The 23,208-nt window shown below is 39.4% G+C and overlaps 2 protein-coding genes across 3 annotated transcripts in view; one reads left to right on the top strand and one right to left on the bottom strand.

Annotated features, from left to right (window-relative positions):
* The window catches only part of EIF2AK4 (eukaryotic translation initiation factor 2 alpha kinase 4), a 70,238-nt gene extending 61,571 nt beyond the window's left edge, over window positions 1–8,667 (top strand). For both annotated transcript variants that reach the window (XM_020795736.3, XM_020795735.3), the window contains exons 32-39: window positions 151–237; window positions 1,109–1,221; window positions 3,440–3,498; window positions 4,402–4,499; window positions 5,722–5,790; window positions 7,399–7,443; window positions 7,559–7,677; window positions 8,331–8,667. In XM_020795736.3, coding sequence (XP_020651395.3) covers window positions 151–237; window positions 1,109–1,221; window positions 3,440–3,498; window positions 4,402–4,499; window positions 5,722–5,790; window positions 7,399–7,443; window positions 7,559–7,677; window positions 8,331–8,388 — 648 coding nt within the window. In that variant the 3' untranslated portion in view covers window positions 8,389–8,667. The remainder of the gene's footprint in view (window positions 1–150; window positions 238–1,108; window positions 1,222–3,439; window positions 3,499–4,401; window positions 4,500–5,721; window positions 5,791–7,398; window positions 7,444–7,558; window positions 7,678–8,330) is intronic.
* A 1,078-nt stretch (window positions 8,668–9,745) lies between these two features.
* SRP14 (signal recognition particle 14) lies at window positions 9,746–13,536 on the bottom strand. Its single transcript, XM_020795789.3, has 5 exons — window positions 13,349–13,536; window positions 12,044–12,116; window positions 10,818–10,930; window positions 10,147–10,179; window positions 9,746–10,029 (listed from the first exon to the last, which is right to left on the bottom strand). Exons 1-5 carry the CDS (start codon window positions 13,370–13,372, stop codon window positions 9,940–9,942), a joined length of 333 nt encoding a protein of 110 aa, XP_020651448.1. The 5' UTR covers window positions 13,373–13,536; the 3' UTR covers window positions 9,746–9,939.
* Between the last annotated feature and the right edge of the window lie 9,672 nt (window positions 13,537–23,208).

The raw sequence follows: 23,208 nt of genomic DNA, 5'->3' as shown, positions 1-23,208 counted from the left end.
GACAAGCTTGATAGTGTATTGTCTTCAAGTTTTGCTCTTAATATTTAACCAAGTCTAGGTGAAAGTACTTCAGGGGTCACACTGATCTTTTGTATGTCTTTCTAAGCTAATTTTTACTTTTTCTCATTTTATAATTTGCAACTCTTTTAGTCACAGGAGGAGTTACAAGAATATTGCAGATGTTCTGGAATCACCTACGTAGCCCTTATTTCTGATAAGGAAGGAAATCATGTGAAGGTAATGTCTTTGGGTTCCATCTTTCCATATTGCCTTTCCTCATTTGCGCCTCTGCTTTGTTTGCTCACTTCTGCCATTCATGCAGTGCTCTGCAAAGCACAGTGTGGGGCATATGATGTAGCTGCTTTCCAAGAGAGAAGACAAATAGGATGTGATGTATTAAATAACTGAATTTACAGTACTAAATAAATGCACAGATTTGATTTATGTTATTTTATTTTTGGGAAAGGGGGTAAAGCAGCTGGGCAGCCTACTGTTGCCCCGTTATGCTTGGAAACCAGTGAGCTAGATTTAGATCATACAAGTAGAACCTCACTTGTGCAATGCAACTTTCATGTCCAAAATGCCCCAATGTAGCCCTCCATTGGGCGATAATGAAGGTCAGAGGATCAGAATGATGCAGCATGTATCCACAGTAATGGGAGGGAATTGGAAGAAATCAGGAGACTGTGTTTATGCATGGGGCATTCTGGGTCCAAGCCAAAATGCGGTAACGATGATGTCTGTGTTTTAGTTGTTTAGATAGTTGTGCTTTCTTTCCTGTGCTTGGTGTGAGGGATATATGGGTAGAGTATTTATGTTAGCAAACAAGATTTTTCTTGCAGTCCTGTTTCTTTTTCTCACCTATCCACTAGATAACTGAGGAAATGGGGATTTAAGAAGTATACAAGTGCATCCAGGATGCAGCTTGATTATTGATAAAGATCTTGCATGCCTTCCACAAACCCAAAATTCAGTTTGTTGCATATCAGATAATTCATATACAATGAGAGTATTCTTGTGTTTTAAAAATGTTTCTGCATTTTAACATTTTATTTGTATTAATGTTATTCTTAAGGGAAATTCAAACATTTGATTTTTGTTTTTATAGGTGAAATCATTTGAGAAGGAAAGACACACAGAGAAAAGAATTTTAGAATCTGACTTAGTAGATCATCTGGCCCAGAAGCTGAGAACCAAATTTTGTGATGAAAGAAGTAACAGGTAACTATCAATCGGTAATAAAACACTGATTTATATTTTGTTGGAAAAGTAACTTCCAAACAAGTACCTTCTTTTGAATAAGGAAATTAGCTGAAGGTTTTCCAGTTGCTCACTCTACGTATATGACAAAATCATCTCCTGTTTCAAATACATTCATATGTTGAGGCTACTAGCTTTGCTTCAGAAAGATAAAGTTGTATGCCTACTACACAATAAATTCACATTATTTTAGTACAAAATATATTAGGATGTAAACGCCTTTATAAAAGAGGGACAAATTTGAGATCTTATAAATACTGAGTTTACTTGTTCATTTGCTTTTCCGGATTGATGCAGTTAACCAAGGTCCTATCACCTGTGCTTTGAATCTATTGTGATTTGAGTTTCTACCTTGTAACTCATTATCATTAATTGTGTGAATTCGGTTCCTTATTCTGAACCAGATAATACTGCTTTCTGCCCACTGGGTTTGTAATGTGGTACTGGCCTGAATATGGCCCGTCCTTTACGTAGACCAGTGGTTCTTAACCTTTTTGAAAGAAACGCCCCCTTGAGCCATTGAGGAAGTTATCATCGATCCCCTCCCCATGGTGATGATATCTTATTTATTTATTTATTTATTTATTTATTTATTTATTTATTTATTTATTTATTTATTTATTTATTTATTTATTTATTTATTTATTTATTTATTTATTTATTTATTTATTTATTTATTTATTTATTTATTTATTTATTTATTTATTTATTTATTTATTTATTTATTTATTTATTACACTTAAATCCAATGACCCCTGAAAACAAAATTCAATTCCAAGAAAATGAAATGCCCCCAAAAAGTAACATTTAATGATTTAGTTGCAAGCGAATTTTAAGACGCAAAAAGAAATATAAAAAGGGCATAAAAACAAACTGCAATGCAGGAACTAAAAATTTCAAGACAAAAACTCTGAAACTAAATTAAGATTGGAGGAAAATATATATTCATGCACACTGTAAAAAGGCTGCAGCCATCTTCACAGGTTTGGCTTGCTCCAGTGCCCCCCTACCGCCCCCTTTCTGCTCCAGCGCCCCACACCGCCCCTTTTCCTTCTACTGTCCCCCTGAAAAATGAAATCGCCCCCTGGGGGGCATTATCGCCCACGTTAAGAACCACTGACGTAGACAATCCACCTAACAAATATATACTGTACCTTTGCATAAAATTCCAAGAGCACTTGGTTCTGTACTAAATGTTGCACACAAGTAACATTTAATCTCACCCCCCCAGTATCCATAAACATCTCATGACCACCTATTCCACAAAAGGAATTCTTAAGGTGGCTATCCAGCACCTGAAATTTCACCAACTTAACACTGTCACTTGGTGCTGTTGTTTTTTATAGTAAATAGTTGTAGCTGAGTTACAAGTGTCTTTGTTTGAACAATACCAGGTGTAATCCATCCAGCTCTGTTAATATGTTCTGCAGAGGATACTTCATGGTGGTTTTTGCCATGACCTCAAGATAAGTAAGCACAAAGTTGTAGTAAATATAAAATAGAGTTATTTTCATATGGTTAATGATGTGATAATTTATCAAATCACCTCTATATTTTATTGTGCTTCTAGTCATTGGCAAAATCCTATTTGAGATTTACACTGGCATAAGTGTAGTTGCATAAACCACAGTGGCAAATTGCCACTAATTAATCAGTTGCTACACACATTCGTGAGCACGTGCCAGTCATGCAACCAGGGTTATAATGAGGAATACGAGTGACAACTTATTAATTAGCAGCATGTTGCTGCTGCGGTATAATCAATTACACATGTGAATATTTAAATTTCCAGTAGGATTTGGCCATTATATTCTGAGTTGGGTTCAGACTTGTGTGAGTGGAAGAAAGGGAAAGCAGTGTTTGCTACAGCTAGCAGTACTTCCCAAAAATCTACTCTGAAGTACTGAGGTGGTTTTCTATGGAAATAGGGCTAGTGATAAAAAGAAGAATTGAGTACCCTCTCCACCACCCTGAAATAATCAGCCTTCCACTGGAAGAAGGACCTCTCTGGTCAAAATTAACAAAGGTTTTCTGAATCCCTTTTGGTTTTGTCTTATTTTCAATTTGCCTCAGCGGTTAGGCGTTTTCAGTTCTTGTTCTGATAATAAAAAAGAGACAGCATTATTTAAGAACAATCACGGAAATCACCTATTTGCTCTTTTTAAAATGCTTTATTTAGAGAGACTTCTGATAATCTGCCAGCACAAAATCTAAAAGGATCTTTCTCTAGTACTTCAGGTACGTAACTTATTTATTTATTTATTTATTAGATTTTTACCCTGCCCCCCAGGTAATGTCTACTCGGGGCGGCTTACAATGGTGTGATCAATTAGCATTCATTATTTAGCTTGTATGCATTATATTAGGGGATGTGGTGGCGCTGCGGGTTAAACTGCAGAATCCACATGACGGAGTGAGCTCCCGTCGCTTGTCCCAGCTCCTGCCAACCTAGCAGTTCAAAAGCATGTAAAATGCAAGTAGATAAATAGGTACCACCTCGGTGAGAAGGGCGTTCCATGTCTAGTTGCACTGGCCACATGACCACCGAAACTGTCTAAGGACAAACGCCAGCTCTACGGCTTGGAAACAGGGATGAGCACTGCCCCCTAGAGTCGGACACGACTGGACTAAATGTCAAGGGGAACCTTTACCTTTACCTATGCATTACAGTGGTGCCCTGCATAGAGACGATAATCCATGCAGCAAAAATCGTCCCTATACGGATTTGTTGCTATGCGGAGAAAAAAAGCCCATAGGAATGCATTAAAACCCGTTTAATGCGTTCCTATGGGCAAAAAACTCACCTTAATGCGAAAATCCTCCATACGGCTGCCATTTTCGCTGCCCGGTAAGCGAGGAATCCAGGCATAAACACAGCGGGCGGCCATTTTTATTTACCTGGTGGCCATTTTGGAACTGCCGATCAGCTGTTCTAAAAACATCGCTATGCGAAAATCGGTAAGAATGATCGCAAAAAAATCATCGCTATGCAGATTCGTCGTTAACCGAAGCGCTCGTTAAGTGAGGCACCACTGTGTATCAGAAATCTCATATTAAACTCTATAATGTTTTGAATGAGAGGTACGGGAGAAACAGGAGGAAGAAGGAAGAGTTTATATATAATTCTTTGTACCACTTTAGGTTTGTTTGAATCTCATGGAACTATAGCAGTGCCCAACATCTGTATTGTTCCACCAGAGAAATTATCTGCAAGTGTGCGACGACGTTATGAAATGCAGGTACTGACGATGAAGTTAATAACGTGGTTTTGGAGCAGTATACCTCAATATAAGTGGTGTACTTGTCAGAAAGAGGGAATCATAGAAAGTGGCCTTTGGTTGAGTCAGACCCTTGGTCCATCTCATTCACTATTGTCGTACTGACTAGATGAATCTCTCCAGGGTTTTAAACGAGAGTCCTCCATCTCAGTCTGGTGATGCTGATGATGGTACCTGAGGCCTCTTCTAGATGTGAAGCAAATGGTCTCCCACTGACTTACAGCAATTCCTTGGAGGACAAGGAGAGACCTAGTGCTCTGATTTAGGTAGTGACATAATATTGTACAGGAATATTTTATTGGGAGAAGAGTCTCCTGCAAGGGCCCTTCACTTCACTGATCTCTATTTTTTCACCAGCTAAGATAATCAGGGAATATTGTGAAGTCCTCGATCTGTGTAAAACCATTTTTTTCCTGTGGAAAAACAAGTAGAATTTACACTGTCATCATTCTGTTTTGCAAACTATGGCCTCACATTGCCTTAATTAACGACAAAATCTTAATAAAATGGAGCCCTTCTGGCCAGCCTGTTTTTTTGTTTTGTTTTGTTTTTTTTGCTAATGCTTATGGAAGAGGAATTACTGGAGCAGCTGCAGAAAACTGTACTTGATGAGGTGCAGGCACATACAACTGGCATATTGTCAATGCTCCGTGCCAGATTTTGCTATTCCTTTTCTGCATGTGCTAATCTAATAGGATTCTGGTGTCTCTGTTTTAGTAACTTCAGAATAAAAGTTACTATTTAATGTTTCTTCAATAAACAACTGACAGCTTATTCAATTGATGCAGGTAGTACAGCTTAATTGCACATATTACTAAAAGATTTTGTTATGTGCCTTTAAGTCACAACCAACTGATGGTGACTTTAATAGGGCCAAGGTGAGATATACATCCCCAGTGAGTTTTTGTGGCTGAGAGGGGATGTGAACCCAGACCTGAGTCCTAGTCCATCACTCTGTCCACCACACCACACCACACCACAGATCTCTTAAGTAATGTGTAGTTGTTGAACCTGGAATAGCCCTTCAGTATATGGATTCTTCCAAGAGACCCCTGTGCTGTGAATGATGCACAAAGAAAGGACTTTATAGTTTGTACTTCAGTGGGAGTGTTTTTTTTGGTTTTAGTTTGAAAATGAATCTTCAACTTAGTGTATTATCTGTGAATGCAAATGTAATTTTCAGGTGCAGACCAAACTTCAGACCTGCTTCGCTACTCTGCAACTGAAGTCAAGTGAAGTTGAAATTTTAGCAGTAAGTCTCTTTATTGTAAAGATCATGTTAAGTGGAAAATAGATGTTGACTATTAACTGACATTCTCTATGAATAAAGCAATTTCTGGTAACTGCTTCAGAAACTGAGATATAATAGTTTATAGGAACTCTGAATTAAAACTTACCTTTCAAAGTGTGTGTTTCATTGACAGCAACACTACTCAGAAGTATATGAATCTTAAGCACAGTTAAACTACAGAAACCACTTTACTGAGTGATTATGAGTTTGGTGTATGTATCAGATTGGGCTTTTGCAAAGTTAAAAACAAACTGTTTCAATTCCCTATTGTTTTGTAACTAGCCTATGCAACTCAGCCACAAAAGTTTATCAGCTGATTCTAAGGGCTTGGTCACACTGGCAATAAGAACTGCTGTTGAACTGATTTCAGCATTAAATTGATTTATAAATCCCTGGGCAATGCATGGATGAAATCGATTTATTTGGGCTGTCCAGCAGGTTTTTTTAAGAGATCAGCAGAAGTTTTTTAAAATTGATCCTAAATCAATTCAATGCAGTTTTGTAGATATGAATTGTGCCATTTTAATTTGTGCCTATGTGGATTTTGGATGGCATGGCAGAGGCACCACTGTTTTTTCCTTTATTTTTAAAAAATATCTAGTGGTGCATTGCTTAGTGCAGTGTGACTGCATAATTTTTTCTGTTGGCACCAGTTTATCGCTGCATCACTTCATCAATACATTCAGGATTATAATCACCTACACTGATTCCTCCATTTGGGTGATGAAACTATATTTCCCATCATTAATTGGCTGTTGTCACCTCTTTGGTGTTTCCCTCATGGTTTCTAGAAACTATTATAACACCAAGTGGCATCTCATAGATTTCAGTGGACACTGATTTACTTTTTAAAAAATATTAAACCAAAAATCTGAATGTGCTCCAAAAATAGAATGGAAATTGAGTCAATTCTGGTGTAGCTTCCAAAACCAGTTTTAATTACCAGAAGCACGTCAAAGTAACGCAAGTCAAAGTGAATATGCCTACCAAGTTATGTACCACTTGATTTTACAATGATTCAAAAAGTTGGGACTGGAATTAATGTAAATTGGCAGTGTGACTCAGCCATAAGAGTAGTGACAACCCTGTTAATGCATGCATTCTTTTGAGCTCAGGATATTCCCTGGGAATAAGTTTAACAGTTCAATCTTGTGACAATTGACAACAGAACTCAAAAGAGGAAAATGCTGGGGAGGGGGGCTCTGTACTTTAGTATATTTGACTACAAATTCCTCCCTAAAAAACACACACAACACAAAGTAGAGAGTGTTTGAAATGAGATTACTATTTTGCCTTCCAAATTTACATTTGTTCCTTTTTAAAATGGATGTCTACCCTACCCTTCCAGAACTTGTAATTTGTCCAGAGATATTGGGTTACTGGGTAATTTAAATGAGCAATAAATTTATATGAACGGTTCGAGAACTATAGAGGCTAAACATTCAAGTCTTTTAGGAACTACCATTTTAGAGCAACCCCTACGGCCCCAACCCACTAACTGAAATTTTTTCTAAATTACCTGAAACTTAAGATACAATGCTTTATGGGTTTTTGTTTGTTTTTTTGCAGGTAGATCTACCAAAAGAAACTATAATACACTTCTTATCATTAGAGGTAAAGCTACAAACTTGTAATCTAGCTGCTTATAAACCCTTGTGTTAAGACCAGTAAACAAGCATTCCTGTTCAACAAAATACTATTTGCTTTAATGGTTATTTTCCTTTCTCAGTGTGATGCAGATGAACAAACATTCTATACAACTGTGAAACAACTGCTGTCACGGCTCCCTAAACAAAGATACCTCAAATTGGTCTGTGATGAAATCTACAATATCAAAATTGAAAAAAGGTAGTACTGCCATACCTAAAGATTCTCATGTAGAACCTTGAGTGTTATTTTGCAAATGTCTGGCATGGTGCACTATACAAGGAATATATAACAAGAAATAACTTCAAGTACAACTAGGCTTATGCGGCTAAGGGCTTACTCAATTCTTAGCATTCACCTTGATTTATCCTGGATTTCATGAAGGAGCTACAAGCAGTGACCCACTAATATATGACACTGGAACCGCAATTTGAAGCAGAGTATGTAATAATATTATTATTATTATTTATTGGACTTATATACCGCCCCATAGCGCTACAAGCACTCTCCGGGCGGTTTACAATTTTAATTATACAGGCTACACATTCATCCATATGAGTGGGTTTTCATCCATATGAGTGGGTGCTGCACATGGACATAATATAGATCCATGAACTGTCTGCATGGGCCAATGAAATGATTGATTGTCCTGTTGTTACTGTTACATGATCCCAAGAGGGTTTTCAAGATATGTATGATATTCAAGAGGTACTTTCCACAGTGACTCTCCATGGCCAAGCAAGGACCTAAGCTCCACTATGCTACATTGTCTCTCACAGAGTGCCCTAGCTGAGTAGTGTTAATCTATACGGCTAAATTGTTGCTCATGGTTTTCCTGTTTTTCTTTCTTCCAGAGTGCCAGTGCTTGTTCTCTACAGTTATAGAGACGATTGCTACAAGATTATATTTTAGTTACAAATGTGTTTGAAGAGATGAATGTTAGGGTAGTAAAATACTGCCCAGAACCAAAAACATGCTTCCAACTATCTTAATGTGAAGGAATATTTGCACACTCTTGTTACAGAGAGAAATTCTAAGTGCTGATGCCAAGAGCAAGACCAGGCCAATTACTGTCTTTGAAATGCCATGGGTCTAGCTCACGTGCCTCACTCTGTACTCTACAAAACTGTAAATCTTTCTGGAATATATTGTACAGTAACTTTTTTATATATATAAAAAAAATTCTGGTGCTTTGGTGTGTAGTTGTCATTCTTTAAAGCAAGGACAACATATTAACAGACTGAAACAATCAACAAGGCAAGATGTACAAAACAGAATTTTCACTTACACAATACACCAAGTCTAGTACAGTGGTGCCTCGCTAGACGATAATCCGTTCCACTAAAATCGCTGTTTAGCGAAACCATTGTCTAGCAAAAAGCATTTTCCCCATTAGAATACATTGAGACCTGTTTAATGTGTTCCAATGGGGAAGAATCGTTGTCTAGCGAAGATCGGCCATAGGAAAGCCGCTTTGCGAACCACAGATCAGCTGTTTAAATCACTGTCTTGTGAAGCTTAGGTCCTGAAAAAACCTGTTTGCAAGCGCGGAGCGAGCTGTCAAAATCATCGCCTAGCGAAAATTGGTTTGCGAAGCATGGACCAAACATTGTCCAGCGAAATTCCCCCATAGGAATCACTGTTTTGTAAATCACTATAGCGATCGCAAAAAGCCAATGTTTAGCTAAAAAACTGTCATGCGGGGTAACTGTCTAGCGAGGCACCACTGTATCTATCTTCTCACCTGCTTGTTCAAAACACTAAAAGCTTACAGTGAAAACAGCACAGAACACAAAGCTAGAGCAACCTATTTTCAAGATGGATTCTGACGTTTTTACAATGCACACATTGTTCTCTTAAGGAAGCATTAAAATTATCCTTAGCACCAATCATGAGCCTTTCACATGGAAAGCAGGGGAAGAAACATACTAAAACAACTTTTTCTAGCTAGTGTGTCTCCACAGTAGCTCCTTTCTTGACTAATCACAGTATAGGAATTTGCTTTATATAGAGAAAACCAAGTATTAGCAGCATTGACTGACAGCTGCTTTCCAAGGCAACAGGCAAGATTTGTTTCTAAGCCTCCTTAGAGATATCAAGAATTTGAAATATGGACATTCTGCATGTAAAAGTGCTCCAACAAACCTATGGCTTTATAAAAGTAGAAGTAAGAGCACTTCAAAAATGAATTCCTTACCTTTGCTATTTTTCAAACAGGTTCCCAAAGCACACCTTCTCACTCACAATAAATCAGATACAAAATTTAGCATCAGCTTCAATACGAGTCTTGTGGATATTTATTTCTACAACCACAATCCACAGAACACTTGCGTTTTTAACAGCATACATACATTCCAGTTATCAGCTGGAAGTGAAGTCAAAGGAGAAGTGATGGTACAAAGAAAAAAAATAGTGTTGCAAGCTAGAATTTGGGTCTGTTGCAAGCAGGAATGTTGTCCTCTGTCATTGTGTTGCTTTGCTTTTCTTGTTTTTGCTTTTCTTATCTTTCTTCTTTAAACCGTCCATATTTGCTCTGAGCAAATTTGAGTAGGCCTGTAACCAATAAACACCTTTTCAAGAAAATGCTTTCAAATGCCATGAAAGTAGACATTAATTTGATGAAATTAATATGTTAAATTGTTCTGAATTTAAAGTGAAATATAAACTTACCATCTGAAATTTGTTAACTTCCTTTGAACTCACCTATTAAAAAATCAGACATGTTATTTAAAAAGTACAGTGTTTCCTCAAAAATAAGACAGGGTCTTATATTCATTTTTGCTCCAAAAACACATTAGGGCTTATTTTGAGAGGATACCTTATTTTATTTTTTTTCATGTATAACAATCTACATTTATTCAAATACAATCATGTCATTTTCTAGTTGCTGCACAATGGTGGAGGGTGGGGTTTCACTTAACTAGGGCTTATTTTGGGGTTTATATTATGAGCATCCTGTAAAATCATACTAGGGCTTATTTTCAGGTTAGGTCTTATTTTCGGGGAAATGGGGAAATGAGAAAGCAAATGTGTACAATATATTCAAAATTTACTAGACTACTAATGACTAATTTCAGTGGAATAAATTTGAAATTATAAACTACATTCTAATAATAATATGCTTCAAGGCCATGTATCAGTTTCAGGGGACAGGGAAATCAGCTCTTCAAAACAAAGATTCAAAGACCTGTAATCTGCACACCCTTAGAATACATTAGAAACAATCATATTTGTAACAATTACCACATAACTTTTAAGCCCCATCATACTAGGTCTTTTTGGCCCTCGTATAAAAAACTCAATGAATTGAAGCCAGCCTCTTATTAAGGCGTACTACCTACCACTGTGCTTATCTTTTTTTTCCCATCTGTTGCTCTAAGAAGACATTTGTTGTCTACAGGCTCAAAGCCCTCAACATGGCCCTTTCGCGGAATGGGTCTTGTCCGACCATCATCTATATGAAACAAAAACATTGATTTATTTATACATACATACAAGCTAACAGACAGAATTCCATACAATCAAAGTATTAAGGTAAGAGAATGCTGAAATGCAGGCTGGCACATCTATTGCTCTGAAGTTTGCTCCAAAGATAAAGAGAATTCTGAATGTGCAAGTTGAGAAGCAAAAGCTACTACAGTGTTGCCGGGTTAAACTGGACATGTGAGTTCCAAGTTCACTGAAGAAGCTCATCTCTTCTGCTAAGTGTAGCACAGCCTAAGATTTCTGCCTCCAAAGCAAATACGTTTCTTCTTGCACAGGAGAAAAAAAAGGGAAAGACTATTTACACTTCCATAATGCAGAGCTTGACCTAGTTCTAATGATTCAGGCATAGAAAGAAAAGTAGAAATCAACTCAACCAATTTCCAGTTAACCTTATATAGTCAAAACTGAAGGCAAAAAGAAAAAATCAAACTAAGTGCTGCCGCTTCACCTTTCAAGAGCCTGTGACAACCCCTCAGTGGTCCTTGACAAATTTCCATTTAATACTACTTGTACCAGAGCTTTCTTCCTTTCATCTGAAACCTTTTAAGTCTTTGTCTGGCTTGAATCTAGGAACTGATGTGAAGAGGAAGAGTTGAATATCCAGTATTTAGTTTTCAGTTTTACTTCCCCCCCCTTCTATCTGCTACTGTTTTCTATTCAGAAATATTGGGATGAAACAGGTTATCTCCTACATATGATGAACCTGTGGCTCCAGATGCTGTTAGCCCAATCCAACACAGCCAATGGTCACAAATCATGAATATCATAATCTAGCATCTGGAGAGACATCCCAGACAGTATATTTTATAGAACAGAAGTGTGTATGCTCCTTTTCCAACAAGCAGGAAGATGCTATGCAAAAAGAGTTAAGAAAAAGTCTATTGTAGTTCCAGACACAGTTTACACAGAAGTAGTTTCTCAGCAGTAGCATATTGTTAATTAAATTGTAATTTCAGCTTAACACAGTCAATATTCGTAGCATCTGCTTCTTTAACTTTTAGGGATATAATGTTGAAAGAATTATGCAAGACAAAAAATTATATTTGCTGTATACAACTCTTTCAGAAGTTCATATACTTACATTTCTTTAGTGTTATATAAACACTGCCTGTGGTTCTACATTTCTGAAAAAGCCTTGTTAGCTCTGTCAAAAACTGTAAACGAGAAAACCATAGAATAATGGAATCAGAAGAGGACTATAAAGCCACTGAATCCAATCCCTATTCAATGTAGGAATCCAAATGAAAACAAATATAAAATTAAGAAAAATCTTAGGTATGTTACGTTTTAATTCTTGTCAAATTCATGGTAACAAAAAAATCCATTCTGAAAACTGTTTCCAATAATGCTGTCTTATTACAACACCCATGTTTTAATATTCATCCATGCTCCAAAAATCATAGTTTATGAAGTGGGGATAAGCTCTGTGTTGTCTTGCTTCTCCTCCCTGCCCCAGAATGACATGCATCATATCTGAAAACTATTATACCCCCCCAACAAGAGAACTCCAAATTAATGTGTTTAAGTCTTTTTTGTTTGCTTACCAACATTAAACCTGAGGTCTCTACTTCTGTGAGAATGATGCAGTATTCTAGTGTAATAGAAGCCACCATCTCTACGTCAAAGCCAGCATGGGAGGAAGGAGGGGGTTAAGGCGAAACACACAGCCATGTCTTGCTTTCAATTTTGCTTTGTAATATCTGCAATCCTAAAGTATCCACGTAAGCAAAGAACGCAAGACAGAAGCCTCTAGGGATCTAAATCCTGGCTCAACCTCAATCCTTGTATACATTTAAAAGTGAGATGTTTCTAAGAGTTCTCCTGAGGGAATGCAAAGCGCAATTTCCCTAACTTATGTCTCTATTTTATATTGATTTGGTTTTACTGGTCTTTGGCCGTAATAAAGTATACTACTACTGTACTAACTTATGGAATGAAGGAGCTTCGAAATACGCTGGTACATCTCTGCAGACCTAAGAAGGGTTCATTAAACTGCAATTCCTCCAGCCTTTCACCATCAGCTTAAGAGGACTTCAACTGCAGCCTAGCAACATGTAGTGTTGCATGCAGAGGTTGGGCACTGAAATCCCCTTTTCTGAGCTCCCTGACCCGATCTGGGGAAGCGGCAAAGGAACACGACCGAAGGCCCTAGTAGGGCCAAACCACCTTCGCTTAACACCCAACTGGCGGCATCTGCTTTACGTTGTTAAACAAGAAATGGGACGAGGTGTGGCTGAGTAACATTCACATGGATTGAAAAGCGAAAGGACCTGCTCCGGAAAGAAGCGTTTCAGACCCACCGGGCGATTACCCTCCCGCCCGCACGCCCCCCTCCGCAAGGCAACCCCTCTGCCCCATATACGGAGAATGACCCGGGAAAGAGCACCTGTTCGCTTTCCAGCAACACCATGGCTCCGCCGTTTGCTTTCTTCCCCCTTGTTTTGGCCGGTAGTTCGACACTTCGGAGAGCAACTAAAAACCCCGTCACAATTTCGAGACTATCCGACCGACCCGGAAAGGGAAGGCCATCTGCTACCACAGAGTCCTGGGGAGGCTAGAAGGGCGACTCGAGCTAGCTGGCTGCTGCCCCCACAAGGCTCCAGTCCGACACTGCACCTACTTGCGCTCTACCGTCCTCTAGGGAGGCGGTGGCGGCAGGAATGCTGCTTTGAAAGAAAGTAAGAGTCGGTGTGTGGTCCCAAGCTCGATAGAGGGTTAGGATTTTCAACAGCTCCTCACCACAGTGATTTCCACGTGGTGCGGATTTCCAGGAAAAAGGGGCTTTTAAAAATGGAGATTAAGATTAAGCATCCTTCAGTCTTGAGAAACTATGGTAACGTGCTCTGAGTAGAGAACTTGGTACCGCGCCTAGTGTGGCTGAGGAGGCCAATTCGAGAGTGACCATCCCTTTCAAACTGAAGATGAATCCAGTCTGTCCCCTGTCCAGCTCCCTGATTTTGTTGCTTTCGGGACTGCCTGTTTGCCTCAGCCTGCTGGATAAGAGTCTCTTCAAAATGGGAGAGGCCATGATGCACTGCCTGCTTTCAAGCTGAACACTCAGGTGTCAAAGTTTGCTATCTGTTGAGGTCCATTCCTAAGGCCTTCAGATCCCACTTGCAGATATCCTTTTATCGCAGCTGTAGTCTTCCTCTGGGGCGATTTCCATGCACTAATTCACCATATAGGAGATTTTGGAAACCATCAGCCATTCTCACAACATGCCCAAGCCAATGTAAACGTTGTTGTTTCAGTAATATGTACATGCTAAAAATTCCAGCTTGTTCTAGGACTACTCTATTTGGAACTTTGTCCTGCCAGGTGATACAAAAGATCCATCGGAGACAACGCATATGGAACGTGTTCAGCTTCCTCTCCTGCCATGCACAAAGGGTCCAGGACTCACTGCAGTACAGAAGTGTGCTCAGGACACATGCTCTATAGACCCAGATCTTGGTATATGCGGTCAGCTTCTTATTGAGCCATACTCTCTTTTTGAGTCTAGAGAACATGGTAGCTGCTTTGCCAATGCATTTATCCAGCTCAACATCTAGGAAGAGGGTCTCAGAGATTGTTGAGCCAAGGTACACAAAGTCATGAACAACCTCTAATTCTTGCGTGGAGATGGTAATAGAGGGAGGTGAGTCCACGCCCTGGCCCATGACTTGTGTTTTCTTCAGGCTGGTTGTTAATCCAAAGTCTTGGCAGCTCTTGCTAAAACTTTCATGAATTGTTAGAGGTCTTCAGCAGAATGGGCAACAACAGCTGAATCATCAGTGAAGAGGAAGTCCTGCATGCATTTCAGCTGGACTTTGGTCTTTGCTCTCAATCTAGAGAGATTAAAGATCTTTCCATCTGATATAGTCCGGAGGTAGACACCACCTGTTACAGTTCCAAAGGCATGCTTCAGCATGACAGCAAAAAAGATCCCAAACAGAGTCGGCGCAAAGACACAGTCCTGTTTCACTCCACTTTGGATGTAAAAGGGATCTGATGCTGAGCCATCAAAAACTATGGTGCCCTTAATTTCCTCATGAAAGGACCTGATGATGTTAAGGAGTCGAGGTGGACATCCAATCTTGGGAAGTATTTTAAAAAGGCCATCCCTGGTAACCAAATCAAAGGCCTTTTTGAGATCTATGAAGGCCACAAAGAGTGGCTGTCATTGTTCCCTACATTTCTCCTGCAACTGTCTGAGGGAGAATACCATGTCAGGGGTGGATCTATTAGCTTGAAATCCACACTGTGATTCTGGATAGACTGTCTGCAAGCACCTGGAGTCTCTTCAGCACAACATGGGCAAACAGCTATATGTCATTCAGAACAAGCAATGTTGTTAACTCTTAAACATTCTCCTTCATACCCTCTCAACCACTACTCCCCCGCCCAAAACTCCTAAACTTCCTCAGCTCACTCCAAAACTCCTTATATAAACTCCGTCTCCTCTTGCTGAGTCTTTTATATCTGCCCTCCAGCACTCCCATTGGTCTATGCAAATAGAATATTAATATTCATGACCTGGGTGGATGCCACAGATGTCAATTAAGTTATTTCTATAAGAAAGAAGTGATAACCCAAAACCTACCTGACCTAGCACTATACTAGAAAAGTATAATTTAAATATATACTCCCAATTAGATAACACTAATAATTGGGATTAGCAATCAAAGGGTGTCTGTTTACAAGCAGTTCCTGGTAATATTTACTAATTGACAGCAATTAAGAACTAATTAACTAATGCTGGGGCCAGTCCTGTTTGAACTAGCCTGCACCATCCGCCAGTGGAAACTTCAGCCAACACTGAACATACAGTGGGGTCTCTACTTAAGAACGTCCCTACTTAAGAACAATCCAACTTAAGAACAGCTTCATTTGCTAAATTTTGCTTCTACTTGAGAACAGAAATCCAAGATAAGAACAGGAAAAAAAAAACCTTTCCTGCTCTTTTTTTAACCTTAGGTCATCTTAGGTTAAAAACAATTCTCCCCCTAGTGGTAGAGTACGTATTAACCAGCTTTGCATTAGTTCCTATGGGAACTAATGCTTCAATGTACGAACGCATCTCTACATAACAAAAAACCAGCCAGAACGGATTAATTGGTTTTCAGTCCATTCCTATGGGAAATTTTGCTTCAACTTACGAACGTTTCAACTTAAGAACACCATTCCAAAACGGATTAAGTTCTTAAGTAGACGTTCCACTGTACTATACAGATAGATATAGATATAGATATAGATATAGATATAGATATATACAGTACATATATTTGTGTGTGTTATTTTTCCAGTATAATGCTGTGTCAGATAAGTACTGTAGTTTTACATTTTTATATAAATTCAGCACTGTGTCACCAAGAATATTTTTAAGACGTGCAGAATAGGATAGTATAAATTAAAAGACGCCTGCTTCTTGGGAGGAAAACGATGACAAACCTAGACAGCATCTTAAAAAGCAGAGACATCATCTTGCCAACAAAAGTCCGCATAATCAAAGCTATGGTTTTCCCTGTAGTGATGTATGGAAGTGAGAGCTGGACCATAAAGAAAGCAGACCGCTGAAGAATTGATGCTTTTGAATTGGGGGGCTGGAGGAGGCTCTTGAGAGTCCCCTGGACTGCAAGGAGAACAAACTTATCCATTCTAAAATAAATCAGCCCTGAATGTTCACTGGAAGGACAGATCCTGAAGCTGAGGCTCCAATATTTTGGCCATCTCATGAGAAGACTCCTTGGAAAAGACCCTGATGTTGGGAAAGTGTGAAGGCAAGAGGAGAAAGGGACGACAGAGGATGAGATGGTTGCACAGTGTAATCGAAGCAGCCAACATGAATTTGACCCAACTCCGGGAGGCAGTGGAAGATAGGACGGCCTGGCATGCTCTGGTCCATGGGGTCATGAAGAGTCGGACATGACTAAATGACTAAATGACGATGAATTATAGAGATAGGTGAGTAACCTCTTATCGCATTATGAATTGTAGTAATTGGAGGTACACTGTGGACTCTTGGTCCTCAAAATGCCTGAGATAAATTTTCCATGTGCATGACAATAGTGATTTAACTACTACTGTATAAGAAATTTTGAATAGATTTGAATCAGCCTGGGATAGCCTGCCTGTCTACTTGAACCCCCATTGGTTAGTCTTTCTCAGTTTGGTGAAATGTATTTCTGTTTCAGTTACAATAGTAACTTCTAAAGGGATCTGTCTACATATCTATTAGATTTGGTTTAGGTTGGAAGGTAGGATCTTAAAATGCAGGAAGAATGTATTTCTTTATTTATTTCAAATATTTATAAGCCACCTTTCTTCTAAGGATCCATGACAGCTTGCAGTATTAAAAGAAATGAACTTAAAAGCTAAACAATAAATTATTACAATATTTTAAAAGCATTAAACAGATATTTATTTATTTATTTATTTATTTATTTATTTATTTGATTTGATTTATATCCCGCCCATCTGGTATATTTATACCACTCTGAATGGCTACCATACTTAAAACACAAACATAAGAACAATATTAAAAATACAAGTAAAAGAGCTGAATAAAATAATCCTTTTAAAAATCCCCTTGGTCAACCAGTTATTTAAAGGAAAGCCTGCCTGAAGAGAAAGATCTTTGTCTGCTTATAAGAAGGACAGCAAAGATGGGGGTGGGGGAAGCGTCAAATCCCACGGGAGGGAATTCCAGAGCCTGGAGGCAGCAACAGAGAAGGCCCTTTCCCATGTCCCCTCCTCATGAACCTGTGAGGGTGATGGGACCAAAAGAAAAGCCTGATTATCTTAAAGGGAGGAAAAAGTAAACTGTGCTGCTTATATACTGCCTCATAGCACTTAAAGTACTCTCTGGGTGGTTTACAAGTTAATTATGCAAATTACACATTGCTTCCCCCCCCCCCAGCAAGCTGGGTATACATTTTACTGACCTCAGAAGGACAGAAGACTCAGTCAACCTTGAGCCTGCTACCTGGGATTGAACTCCAGGTCATGAGCACAGTTTATACCTGGATAGGCTTATAATGGGGGATACAGTCGTTCAGATAGCTTGGACCCAGGCCCTTTGGGGCTTTATAGGTTAAAATCAGCACTTTGAATTATTTATTTATTTATTTATTTATTTATTTATTTATTTATTTATTTATTTAATTTATATGCCGCCCACACTACCCGAAGGTCTCTGGGCGGCTTACAGCATTTAAAATACAATAAAATTATGTAGCAATTAAAATACAATTAAAATATATATAAAATTGCCATCGGACCCACAGCTAATATTATTTCAGTTAAAAGCCTTCTGGAACAGGAAGGTTTTGACCTGGCGCCGAAATGTCATCAGTGTCGGCGCCAGACGAATCTCAGTCGGGAGGGCATTCCATAGTCTGGGGGCAGCTGCCGAAAAGGCCCTTTGTCTACAAGCCGTCCCTCTTACCTCCTTGAAGGACGGCTCTTTCAAAAGGGCCCCCTGGCTAGATCTTAACTGCCGGGTAGGCTCATATGGAAGGAGGCGGTCCTTCAGGTATTGTGCCCGGAAATGGACTGGCAGCCAGTGGAGCTGCTGTAGCAAGGGGGTTATGTTATCTCTCTAATCATCCCCAGCTAGCAGTTGGCTGTGACATTTTGGACCCACTGGAGTTTCCAAACACTTTCCAAAAGCAGCCCCACATGAAGCACGTTACAGTAATTCAGCTGAGATGTAACGAAGGCATATGTCATCATGGCCAGATCAGACCTCTGCAGGAATGGACGCAGCAGTATCCTAAGGGAGTTCAAACTCAGACAGGTAGAGAAGTCTGTTCCTGGGGTTGGGGGCAGAATCAGTGGAGGGGGAGGCTGTCATTTTGGGGGCTGTCAGGAAAGAGGGGCATGGAAAGAGGTTGGTAATTTGGAGGATTTTCTGTTAGCCCTTCATATGGCACCTATTTAAAAGATACAACCACTGAAGCTGGAGAGAAACACACATACTCTTAATTGTTCACCATGACTTTCTCCAAGAGGTTTAATGGGATTTTCTGTTCTCAACAAAGTATCATTGGCAAATAGAGTAATCTTAACTTTTTTTCCATAAAACCTGTACCTCTTCTGTAATAACAATCCTGCTTCATCTAAGGGTTGAGTCGCTTGCTGTGGCTAGTCACCAAAAAATTGATGGGGGGCCAGGGTGCATCCTGACTGTAGAACTGGGTGCTTAAGCAGATGTGCACAAGATGCATCCCAGCACCTCCTCGGTTTGTCTTTTGGGCCATTAAGTTGCTTCTGACTGATGTTAACTTATGAATTAGTAACCTCCAAAGTTTCTGTCATTAACTGCCCTGCTCAAGTCTTGCAAACTTCCTTAAAAAGGTGACTTTCTTTTTAAAGTCAATCCATGTAATATTTTGTCATATTTTTCTTGCCGCATTCAACTTTTCTGCTAAAAAAATTGAAGTCAGCAGGAAGAAGAGAAAATATAAAATGGTCTGATTATTGTGTTCTCATGATGTGTTCAGAGTATGACAATCTCAGCTTCATTATTTTTACTTATAAAAAAAGATAAGACTTAATTTTATCTACTACCCACTTGTTTGTTTTTCTGGTGGTCCATTGCATGTGTAATGTACTTCTCTAGCACCACATTTCAAATGAATCAGTATTTTTCTGTTGCCTTTCTTTATTGTCCCGCTTTAATCATACATAGTAACGGATCTTGGCTTTGCTCTCCAGTGACACATCCTTACACTTGAGGATCTTTTCTTGTTTCTTCATAGCTGCATTTTCAAGCCTTAGTTTTCTTCTCATTTCTTGGCTGTAATCTCCATTTGTACTGTTGACTGAACTGGATCTTTAAAATTTTCAATTTCTTCATTGTCAATGTTGAAGTTATATAATTCTTCTACAGTCAAGATTTCTGTCAATGCTCAACTGCAATCCAGCTTTTGCAGCTGAACTGTAATTCTTACCTAAGGTAAAGGTAACGGTTTCCCTTGACATTTAGTCCAGTCATGTCCGACTGTAGGGCGCGGTGCTCATCCCTGTTTCCAAGCCATAGAGCCAGCATTTTGTCCAAAGACAGTTTTCTGTGGTCACGTGGCCAGTGTGAATAGACATGGAATGCCATTACCTTCCCACCGAGGTGGTCCCTATTTATCTACTCGCATTTACATGCTTTCGAATTTCTAAGTTGGCAGGAACTGGGACAAGCGATGGGAGCCCACTCCGTTGAATGGATTCAATATCTCGACTGCTGGTCTTCTGACCTTGCAGCACAGAGGCTTCTGCGGTTTAACCCGCAGCTCCACCATGTCCCCCAATTCTTACCTAGTACACACAATTATCCGTAGGGGCTTACACAAATTTACTTACAGGAACACCATTAGGATTTGGGCTAAGAGTTGACCAACAAATTATTTGGCAAGTTTTTCATGTCTGTCTCAGTCATAATGTAAAATAAGTCAAATAGATACCTGCCTATAAACTGCTGGATAGCTCAGTGGCTGAGGTATCTGGCTGCAGAAACACAGTTGGGCAGTTCAGTTCCACACTGGGCCTTCTTGACAGAGGCTGGACTTGATGATCCATAAGGTCCCTTCAGCTTTGCGGTTCTAAGATGATGACGGTGATGATGATGATTCATTTTTGACACCTATCATTGAACAGAAATCTGGTTGCATTTTGCAGTCCCATCAGCAGGAGGCAATGTGACCGTGCAGAGAAAGAAGACATTAACCCACTGTTCCTGAAGGAAAAGTAAGAAAATAGTAAAGAGCAACTGCTGGTCTTTTGTTGTGCTGTCATAGGAGATATCATGACAAATAACCATACTCTTTTGTTTTATCTAAGCAAGAGTTTTGAAAGTAGAAATATATGTGAATTGATGGTCACAATGTATAGACTGGGTTTCTGGGTTAAATTTTATAAATGTTCTTGCGATTACTATTTATAAAATTGCAAAGTAGTTATACGGTTATCCAAATCAGAACCATTCCACACAGCATTATTCTGAAATCACCATTGTGCAGTTGTCACAATTGTACATTGTGCTGAAAACCCTGCTTTTGTTTTGATAAGTATTATTAATCACTTAATTGTCCTTTTTAACTGGGTCACATGTTGAATGTGAAGTCAAGCAAAACAAGACTTCTGATTGACTTAAGAGTTGTTGATTCTTTTAAAATCTGCTCAACATTATGATTTCCAAATGGAGGCTGTGACCCTGATTGCTGCTCTCCAAATAGGGGTGCCATTTTTTTTTCCTGACAGGACTTTTGTGAACTTAATGATTGTGTAGCACCTGGGAATTTATCAGGTGGACCTTTTTTTAACATGGACATGAAGAAGGATTAGGAAGTGGGTTACTACATGGATTTCTTTTTGCCATGCAGATGTCAAAAAGCCTTGGAGTCAGAGAGAGAGAGAGAGAGATTTCTTTGGCAAACATTTATCAAAACCTGTGTAGATCAGTGGACTGGATACCGGAAACTAAAGCTGGGAAACAGCACCATGCAAATCAACAAAGAATATTTCTAGAATCAAACTTGTAGATTCTGGATAAAGCCCCATTTCCTTTGTTTGAGTTCACTTAATCAAAATGTTTGGAGATTTGATCTCACATGTTTCTGAGGCATAGGCAGAAACAGAAATTAAATTCTTGTAGGAATTACTTCTAGTACAATGCCTGGCAACCACTAACATTTCTGCCATCACCACTAGACACTGGAGAAGCAAGTCCGGCCAAGAGCAAGACAAGTGCCTTAGATGGCAGGTGATGAACAGCAGGGCAAGAATTTGGAAGACAGTCCAGTGTATAACCTCTGACTTATTTCATGCCACACATTATCCTATTGTGGTAGAGAATGCTTTTTGATCAGCAGCAGTGAATTACAATTCACCTCCCAGTGCAACCAGATTCTGTATGTTGACTGAGGAGCAGGACATGTCCTACCATTAGGCAGAGTGCGGCAGCTGCCTCAATTGTTGGGGCAACGTAGGAGTGGTGTATTGTGTTTCCCGCCCCCTGGTCATGTGGGACCCTGAAGCTACTGCCTGGACAACCATTACAACTGCTGTCACACAGCTCTTTCTTGCTCCCACTACCACATTCCTCCTTGTTCCTATGGCTGTTTGCCACTGCCACATAATATTCCATATTGCTCCTTCTGACAGCTGTTGCTGCCTTCGTGTGACTCCTTTCTTCTCTTCTTGTTGCCACCAAAGCTCTCTGTTGCTTATAGATTTGCCCACTCTTCTTCTCTCTCTATTATTTTTGCAGTCCGTGTGTAGTTAAAAAGAGAGCTCACATCTGATAGGATCAAACCATTATTTTTTTAACAGAAAAAGAAAGTGCTGATAGTCAGGAGAAAAGCCAGTGGCAAAAATGGATGAATGAGACTCAGGGTGTGATCAGATGGGAAAGGCACATGTTTGATTACACCAGAAAGGGTTGCTTTGCACAGAGAGGAAAAAAAGTTTATTGCGGTCAAAGACCAATAAAACGAAAGAAAGTACTGTATACAGAAATATGGTATGAATTTTTAAAGGAAATACTCCAATGAGTTAGGAACATTTGCTTTGCAGGGAGCAATCTTCCTTAAAGTGACCCTTCTGTCTGTTGGGAAATCACTCTAGACCAGCCCACAAAAGTTGTAGCCCTACTGCTGAATCAAAAAAGTCCAGTTTGGACACAGATTGGGGTTAGGCTAGAGTGCTATTCCCCATATGCCATGTGATCACTAGGTATAGTGATCACATGCGTATGTCATCACAACCTAATTTCCCCGTGTCATCACAACCTAATTTGACAAAGGCAGTGCCTGGTACAGAACAACTGATGATAACAATGACAACAGCAGTCATGATTGTTGTTGTTGTTTAGTCGTTACGTCATGTTTGACTCTTCGTGACCCCATGGCCAGGCCCTCCTGTCTTCTACTGCCTCCTGGAGTGGGGTCAAATTCAGTCATGACACACTTGTTTTTTTTCCTACAGGAATTAAGTGGTACAGTTAATTTATATTCTGCATTCAAACTGATGTATTTTGAAAGGAAATATTTTGTAATATTGAAGTGCCCACGGTTGGTATTCCAACCAATACTCACATTACAGCATAGATCCTTTGCAACATGTATTGGACTTCTTTTATTACAATACCTTCCAAAGGGCACAATATGCACTTGAAACACCAGTGTAAATCTGCCGATGCAAAAATGTTTTGAGGAGCTATCTGCCAAGTCTCCAGAAAGAACCAACAATAAAAAGATGGCACAACATTTCTAA

The sequence above is a fragment of the Pogona vitticeps genome, chromosome 1 (genome assembly GCF_051106095.1).
Source record: "Pogona vitticeps strain Pit_001003342236 chromosome 1, PviZW2.1, whole genome shotgun sequence".
Classification (NCBI taxonomy): domain Eukaryota; kingdom Metazoa; phylum Chordata; class Lepidosauria; order Squamata; family Agamidae; genus Pogona; species Pogona vitticeps.
Note: the sequence above shows the minus strand (reverse complement) of the source record. Positions and strands in the feature narration are given on the sequence as shown.

What these genes read in the sequence shown, in the direction of transcription:
- SRP14 (XM_020795789.3), bottom strand. Translation starts at nt 13,372, where the DNA reads ATGGTGTTGCTGGAAAGCGAACAG. An exon ending in TGTTGCTGGAAAGCGAACAG is followed by an intron (nt 12,117 to 13,348) that starts GTGCTCTTTCCC and finishes TCTCGTTTACAG; the next exon opens with TTTTTGACAGAGCTAACAAG. An exon ending in TTATATAACACTAAAGAAAT is followed by an intron (nt 10,931 to 12,043) that starts GTAAGTATATGA and finishes TGTTTCATATAG; the next exon opens with ATGATGGTCGGACAAGACCC.